At 45.4% G+C, this 9,017-nt stretch overlaps 1 protein-coding gene across 1 annotated transcript; it reads left to right on the top strand.

Annotated features, from left to right (window-relative positions):
- The first annotated feature begins 718 nt into the window (after nt 1-718).
- LOC135379726 (zinc finger BED domain-containing protein 4-like) lies at nt 719-1,543 on the top strand. The gene has a single exon (XM_064612477.1). The coding sequence runs from the start codon at nt 719-721 to the stop codon at nt 1,541-1,543; it is 825 nt and encodes a 274-aa protein (XP_064468547.1).
- Nucleotides 1,544-9,017: the final 7,474 nt, after the last annotated feature.

Raw genomic sequence — 9,017 nt, 5'->3', positions numbered from 1 at the left:
GAAATTCTCCATTTCGTTGGGTCTGTTCAGCTTAGCAAACATAGGTCAGTTGTTTTGACTCGCTGGCTTCCTCGCACTTTTATGCATTGCTTCTCACTTAGAAGATAGTTCTTTTTTCCACATACATGGTAAAGCGACCATGGTTTCTCCTCACATCAGAATCGTAGTTGTGCACAATGTGTCACCTCTCGACAGACTTCTGTTTTTGTAATATACATATGTTCAAGATCTCCTTTTCTGCTGGTTCATTTTGGTACCTTGGTGTGTTCTGTAAAGGTCTGTCCATATCCCACGCACTGGGTGTTTGTTTTTATTCGCATCACACCAGCGCTCATTTGACAGGTGGGTTATGTTAATTTTCGCAAATTAACCCATCCGTAGTTACAAACATTTCCGACATTTCCTGACGTATGTGTTTGTAACTACGGATCGATTAATTAGCAAAAATTCACATAACCCACCTGCCAAATGAGCGCTACTCTGTTGCGAATAAAAATAAACATCCTGTATAAAAAGCCGCACGTTGGCGTAACCTTTACGGGCAGGTGCTGGATTGAAGGCCGTAACCTCTAATTAGTGGGTTTCCTTGTAACTTTTATAAAAGGTACTGCTCAGAGGGTACCTGGTAGCTTCTGAAATAGAGGGTAAAATATTGCGATTTTTTAACCTTTACTGAAGGGTACCGAGTTAAGAGTGTAGGTGGCATTCCACTTACGACATGTTTTCTCGAATGCTGTATTTAAGAGAAGCAGTCCTCTCTACAATAGCCATCCTGGGAACCGATCTTCAGCCTCTTACCCCAATCGAATGGACAATCTTAGACAAGGCTTGCCACTTACTGAAGCCCTTCAAAGTGCTGACAGAGGAGATGAGTAGCGAAAAAAACGTGACGCTCTCAAACGTAATCCTCCTATCCTGCGCACTGACGAGGCACGTGGAAAACATTCAAAATGAGGAAGATCTGCGAGAGACATGTATTCTCATGGCAGACTCAATCATGGGTCAGCTGAAGAGGCGTTTCACTAACATCGAGAATAACAACGTTTTAGCAGAGGGTACAGTCTTGGACCGTAGATTCAAGGAGCACGGATTTTCCAAGGCAACACCCTATCAAGCAACGTACCGCTCCATCTGCAATCGTCTCAGTACGGTGTATGTACCGCAGTGCGACAATGAACAGCAACAAGAAATAGCTGTAGAATCTGAGGCAGATGAGCCGACGGCGTTGCTTTGGGAGTCGTTTGACCTCCGGGTATCTCGTCTAAGGACGCGGAACTGGACAGCGGCAAGTGTCGTGGAGTTAGATCGATACTTGAAAGAGCCCCTGTTGCCGAGGAAATTGGATCCGATGACCTGGTGGAGTGAAAGAAAATCACTCTACCCGCGCTTATATGAACTCACGAAGAGTAGATTATGCATCCCTGCCACGTCCGTACCGTGTGAGCGCATCTTTTCAAAAGCCGGTCAAATTGTGACGGAGAGGCGCAACAGACTCTCATCAAAAAATGTGCAGCGTCTGTTATTCCTTAATGCAAACATGTGATCCGGACTTTGCTGTGTGTGTGGCACTGGCTACTTCCTTTTTCATTGTTCCAGCATATCACAAATGAACAGCGAGCACAATAGTGGATTTCCTGTTCTTGACGTACACATTGTCAAGTTCTGCTTTTTGAGTGTGTGTATAAACAATATATTTAATCAAGGTATAATCCAGGTCGTTACTCGAGGCACAAATCCAGATTATAACTGATTAGTACTTTCCGTATGTGTTGAACCCTCTTTGCGTTTAACTCATTAGTGTTACTTCAATAAACTGCTCGCGTTTTCTTTCGATCCAGTTTCCTGTTACGATTTCTTGAACGTGTTTTTCATTCATTCAAGAAAGAAAGGATGACGAAATTGACAGCTTACGGATATTTCGTCATTTATATATATATTTGTGTGTATGTGTGTGTGTAGAATACTAATAATAGCCTGCGTTCAACTTTTTTTGTTTCTTCCCATGCTGCACAGGGGGTCCCTTTTATTTTCGCCTCAATAGTACCCACCCAATATCACCCCTCTTCCACCAACAAGCCTCTTCGTATCTGTCATAAATCATACGATTGCTGATGTGTTATATTCATGTAGTGCACAGTAAATCATTTTACACCTTTATTTGCTCAAACAAGGTGTATTCTTATAAAAGCACCCTTTTCTATTCCACAAAGAGTGCAAAAAGTGCATTACTAAAGGTGTAATATCGACATACACCACGTCTTATCCAATGTGGATCATTAAGGGTGTAAAGTGGGGTGTTGAAACAGGTGTTTTCCGTCGAATGCACCTTTTTTACACCCATTCGAATTGGGAGTATGGTGTTAAAAATGGTGTTTTATTTCGTGAGAGAAAAATTATGCTGGTTTCACAGCTCCGCTCAGGAAGTAATCACATTATAGACGGTAACCTGAGTTAAAAACACAGTATTTGACAGGGAGGGATGTTAGAAATTTAGCTTATACCTTTGACTCGTTGCAAGCGTGGGTGTTAATTGCAAAAACACATTCCCGCCACCGTTACAAACGTTTCCCGCCCCACCACATGTAACGAACGTGCCCCAACAAATTTTATTTCAGTATATGATACACCCGACACGCCAATATAGGCTACTGAGGGTGCCCCAGGTCTCTTTATGCCTCTGCACTCACGTTGGTCCCACAGTGTTAACAAGCTAACGAGGCGTGCCTGCGACGCATTGCACTCCGGTTGAGGTTCTACGATGGAACCACGGCTGGAAGTCTACCGCGTTCGCGGTGCTGCTTGCCATAGAAGCAAGAACGTCGAACTGTATGTCTCGGCCAGTGGTGTCGGTATGCTGCCGCGGAAGCTCCTATTACACTATTTGCGAGGGAATATTCGCTAGCAAATAATTCCATCATAAAAGGTGTTTTCAATAGAATACTCCCATTTTAAGGGTGTTTTTGTTTTTAAACACCCATCATTTGAGTGTAAAGGCAACACCAAAGAGGTGTGCGCCATGGGACAAGACATTTACACAAAAAAAGTGTAAAAAAGTTTACTGTGTGTGGTGTTGTCCGTGTACCTGATCAATGTTTCCACTTGGTTTCATAGCATCCTCTTTTATTTGCCGATGTACAGGGTTGAACGCGTGTGACGTGTCATTGATATGTACATAAATTATGTAATAAATGTGAGCTGGATCGACTGAACTGAATATGAAATGAACTCAGCCGAACACACCCTGACGTCAGTGCAGGGGCGGATCGAGACCCTCGTTTTTTTTTTTTGGGGGGGGGGGCGGGGGGCGGTTCCTTTGTCGGAGCGCGTAGTGGGGGAGGGACGAGAGGAAAATCCAATGTACAAACTCAACTCAATTTTTTTTTGCGGGGAGGGGGCGATCGCCCCCCCCCCCCCCCCCTGGATCCGCCACTGCGTCAGTGATAGGCAAGCCAGAGCGATGGGCAGGACACGTAAACACAAAACGAAGGCTCAAACAACATTCGTGTTGTGTTGTTTACGTGTCTTGCCCATCGCTCAGGCTTGCCTACCATGGAGTTTATTCGCCAGCTAGACTGCATCTTCGCATTTCTATCAACTCCCTGATGTGTTCGTTCAATGCAATACCGCGCTAAATCTAACAGCCACATGACGGTCATATGTTGTGATAAGAAACAAGCGGAGGCATGTTTATGGGACGGGACAGTCTCTCGCTGTCATGAGGAAAAGAAACAATTCATTTCGCGGCACTGTAATCCTCTCGTAGTTTACATTTTCTTCAGTTCACCCCGCTTGCTTCCGTCTCTCGGCAGGGATTTCTTTGGCCTTTGGCTTCCTGTCCACCACGTGATCCCCTCTAAAGTTTCGGTTTTGCAAGGCTGGTGTTTCTCGCGTTGCTCTCCGTGTGATTTGGCTTTTTGAAAGTGAATTATTGTGAAGATGTGAGCACCATCGTAGAAACGACGTATGGTAATTTGTTCCTGTCCCGGCTGCGGTTATCGTTGAAGTGAAAGCAGCTCTGTCGCGGGAACACGTTTTGTTCGTAAGTACACGATCAGATGTTTTAGTCGCCTGTGCGTATTCGAGTCATCTTGAACTGTTCGTTTGGGACCTGACACTGTGCCGCAGATTAATTGCATATCATCTGTTGCTGATTAATAGTTTTCTGAATAAGGCATTCGTCAATCAACAAACGTACATACGTTGGAAGTCACCGTTGCCCACTCCAGTCCCGCGTACTCCTTTTGCGTTCTGCACACTGTGACCAGTCGTTTAGAGTAAACATTCGAACATGCAGAAACAAAGTGCGAGCACGTGTTCAACGTAACACTTCCATCTGAACTGCTACACAACTACAGCTCGCGTCGTCTGCTCTGGTGGCGCCCTGCTGTCTGGAGGGTCACGTGAGCAGTCACGTGGTAGAAGGAGTATCCCAGAATGCAACGCGAAGCAGGCTACGCTCGTCCCGATGGAAAACTGTTGGAAGAGCCGCTCCTCGTATTTCCTTCCTCCATGGCCACGACCACCGGAGCACCGCCACCGCCACACGGAGAGCTTTGATTGGCCGAGCTCCACGATTTGGGATGAATCGAAGAGTTGAATCACCGAAGCGAGTCGCGCAGCCGGGGATCGAAGAAGAACGATAGAGAACCAAACGACCAAACCGAATTGAAGGAGTAGGAGAACCGTTCGCTCGCAGGCTGAATCGAAGAGCAACAGAATCGTTTGCTCCCAAACGGCGCACTTGGGCGCACTGGTTCATGGGTTCCCCGGTTCTCGGCGACGCCCTGCGTAGAATCGCGTTGTTCCTGGCCTGCTAGTCTCGCTTGGAATCTTAGCGTTAGTTCGCTTCGGCGCGTCGATATCGGGCTTTGTGGCGGGCGTGGTATGTGTGGAAGTCTTCAGAATCAGAAATGTGTTTCCTGATTTTTTAGTTTATATTCGGCTCGCTCTCCGTGTCGCTGGTGGTGGTCTGCACTCGATAGTTCCCAAGTTGTTTGTCAGGTATACCGGAAAAACGACCTTTTTGTCTAGAATGTGGGATGGCGGACATGCTTCTCAGGTATCTAGTAATGATCAATACTGAGAAAACTTTAAACCCAGCCCCCGGCGCCTGCCCTCTTCGAATTTGGCGCCTCAGTAGCTACGGTAGAGGCTCCGCTTTGAGAACTAGTAATGATCAGGGTCAAGTAAACTCAAGAGAAACTTTAGTGATTGTCATACACACAGTTTAGCTATATTTCATTCATACGCAAAGTCAGAAAATGGGCAGAGCCATATTTTCCATGCACACCTCATTCGTTCATGGCAGTTTGTTGTGTTATAGCCCCTGGGAAAAATAAGATACGTGTACTAAACAGAATATGAAAGACTCATTTGCTGGCTGTTTGTGTGCCTTACGGCGCAACAGTCGCCACTCAGTCACTAGCATGACATGTGACATGACCCAGTGACGTTAATCATTCATGAACCAACCTTTCGAACGAATCCAACTGATTTGCACGAACACATCACATGCTGCGCGGTGAGCTTCGCCTGGCTAACTCCTGCGCATGCGCTCAACACTGCTTTACAGCGGCAAACATAGATGGCGACACCATGGACTGGAGGTCGAGGAGAGTGGGGAAACCGGGGAAACGGCGAAACGAACGGAGCACGCAGCAAAACCAGGCTCCAACAGCTCCCCATAGAGCCCATAGTTTGAGATAATTCACACAACACTGGGCACACGACCAATGAAATTGCGACGTGGTGGTGGGTGGTGAAAGGGCTTGCGACGTGGTGGATATTATGCACAACCAGTCGGCCAATATGGAGCCTCCATGCATGGCTGGCTTTTCGGTCGGTCCTGGCTACGACTTCTTCCTTGCTTCGACTTCTACTGGATTTCAGTCCTGCCGCCGTTACTCGGTATTCAAAATAACTAAAGCGATTTTGGGGTAAAATAAAGATTTATTTGATACAAAGCACTAATTCAAAGATCTGATACATGGGTGCACTGTGCGTACAAAGCCCACTGCGTTGCTGACACACTGGGACAAATTTCGAACATGAAGCAGAACGAACACACCATTCAACTCCTATACCGAGCCAGTCTCATGAGTGCGTACCATTTCATGATGAGCATCTTCTTTCGCTGCCTGCGGTGCATCCATTATAGCGAAGCGAAAAGCGCGTGTGGCACGTAATCCTGTCTTTGTTGACAGTCCTCGAAGTCCAACGGCGCTCGAACTTGTTCTTCACGCTCCGACTCATGAAGCATTCCGGTACCGCAGTTGACAAATTGTTCGTGGTATAACAGTTGTGTCCAGAAACAGCACAACACGCGTAGACCCACAAGGACGAACTAATAAACCCGCGAACATATTTCTGCAAACTGTTCTGTCGATTGACACCACCGAACACTGGAGGACGACATGCCGGCCATGCTATTTCGAAGCTATGCTGAAACGGCCGAGACGCTGTACGCACATGCGCGCTACAAAATGCGATTTCAAAACGTTCTCGACCAATCGGAGCGCGCGCACAGTCTAGGTCAATGGGCTTGCAACATGGTGTATGGGCGCAGTGGTACATACTCTACAGCCGCGTCCGCGGGTACCTGAGAAGGACTGGCAAAATCTGACAAAACGGCGACGTCTAAGTGGACTGATGAACGAGTACGATCGACGATAGTTAACGAGTTCATTCAGTTTATCCCTGTGATTCGTTCATTCCGAACTGTTCATTCGAGAACGACACATCACTAATTTGAAGCATGCAGAAACGCGCGAGGGTGCTTGCACATGGTCTTTCTAGTTTTGTAACTTTTCTTTCATCATTTTCATCTTTGCGTGAGGATAGCATGAGTGTCACTCTGTTTGTGAAATACAAGTCGTTGATGAAGCAAAATCTCAGTTGGAGACTATCGCCTTGCAGATGACGTGAAGTAAGCATTACGGGGCTCAAGATTTCGATACCGTAACGGACAAACTGCTGATACAGGTAAATGGATCTCTGATTTAGTTGTATTGCATGCGTTTTCTGCGCTTCGTTGCACAATGAATACAGGGACAGTTGTGCTGTGTGAGGAAGAGTGTGTGTCTAAGGGTACACGCCAAAAGTCGATCGTACAATCGCACATGCTTAGTAGATCTTGAAATAGTGTCGCGTCTGCAGCATGTTGCTGTGTAATGAAGCATACAAATCAGTTGTTTTTTCTCCCGCCGGTTTTCGATTGTGCTTGTCTGCCTGTGATCTACCTTCGCATTATTCAGGTGAAACGCAGACTGGTTGGGGAACTTGCGCAGTTCAACGCAGGACGGAATTATTTTCACATAATGTCTAATTTTTATATAATGCAATTGCTAGATATCTTATGATTTTGTGCGCGTTTTGTTCTTATAGGAAGCTTTTCTTTTTCTTCTTTTTTGTGTGAAGCATGTATGTCTGCTCAGTATACAGCTTCATCTGAACTGTACTTCAGAACACCGCATCAGCTGAGATTGCGTTTTATATCTTCATGCATTAAGCATCTGTCTTTTTCCAGCTCCTCGCCTTTGAAATGGAAGCACAGTAAGCTGTGCCAACACCCATACATGGGAGGAGAAAACCGGAGCCATGGTTTTGTTGCTGTTGACCTTGGCACCTGCTTTGCAGGACTTAGATGCATATGTAATCCTCACCTCATCAGCTTTCTACTCTAGCAGTTCAGATAATTATTCTGTACACCAGAACCATGCGAATACCTGCTTCACCCCAGTGGTACACCTTCTGATGTGGTTGTTTATGAAGGTGTCTGCTGGTCAGAAAGCAGTGGCTCTGTGTTGAAGGTATGACACTGCACAATCTCAATTTATTGAATAATACAGGTGTGTCACATATTTAGTCGCCATTGTAATTTGCCCATCGCATTAGGTGCCCTGGTCAGTGCTATGTACTGCTCCCTGCCACCACTCCAAGAGAGAAGACAGATGGAGTCAGTAAGAAGTTGGTAAGCAGTTCTTTGTGCTGTAGGTCTATTTTGCTGGGAAGGCGTGGGTGGGTCTCCAAGATATGTGGAATATTTACACACCATCTGAGGTATTGTGCAACCTCCGTCATAATGAACATAAAGGCGCGTACAAAGATTATGCGTAAACATGCATACATTAGGTTAATATAGAGAGTTTTTACTGAAGAAAGATATTTCTTTGCAGATAAAGGTAAACCTATTTATTTTAAGTAGATTCTATCACTGCCCCTAGGTTACTGGCATTCGACCCTACAAGTTGGAGCTGTACGATATCGGAGTTAGTCAACTAGCTAAATGATTGAATTATTCATTTTAGGAGTAGGTAGAGTGTGGCAGGAGTTGGAGCACCCAATTAGGCTCACCGCAGTTAATATTCACCTTCGGAGGCCACGCTAGTAGTTTGTTTGTACACATTTATGTTTTAATATCTAGTGCATATATAGGTTGTTTCATGTAAAGTGAAAAAACCTTTGGAGCTGGCGATGTAGGCGCTGGAGCATTACGGGACTTTCGGTAATTACCAGTTCTGGAAACATGTGCCATCATCGAGGAAGGCTTTGGACAATTTTTAATTGCAGGAAATTTATTTTGAGTCAGTTGAACTTCGAAAATGCCACGCGAACCTCACTTTCTTTTTACAGCAATACGAAGTCCTACACGGACAGCGCTCAAGAGGACCAACGAAAACTATGCGAAATAACTAAAGAAGATGGCGTTGTGTGTAGAGCACACATAGTACTTTTTCAACAGTAAGCCAGCTTTGGCATTTTCTTTCGGCATTTTCTTTCACTATTTCGTTTACATTTGGTATTGTGGCTGCAACATACGGCAGAAAATGACTAATAGGAAATTATTGGCAGTTATCTATATTCTATTGTGTACTGTACTTCACCTGGAATTTTGAACTTTGACACCGCTCAGGTCGTACACTGGTCTAATTTTTGTCATTACAGGTAACCTACTTCAATTGATTCCTGTACATGACAATCGCTACAAGGAAATGAGCTTCCGGTTCGATGACCACATG

This window comes from Ornithodoros turicata, chromosome 1 (genome assembly GCF_037126465.1).
Source record: "Ornithodoros turicata isolate Travis chromosome 1, ASM3712646v1, whole genome shotgun sequence".
Classification (NCBI taxonomy): domain Eukaryota; kingdom Metazoa; phylum Arthropoda; class Arachnida; order Ixodida; family Argasidae; genus Ornithodoros; species Ornithodoros turicata.
Note: the sequence above shows the minus strand (reverse complement) of the source record. Positions and strands in the feature narration are given on the sequence as shown.

Bases quoted from the DNA above. Each gene is read 5' to 3' on its own strand.
- LOC135379726 (XM_064612477.1), top strand. From the start codon at position 719: ATGTTTTCTCGAATGCTGTATTTAAGAGAAGCAGTCCTCTCTACAATA.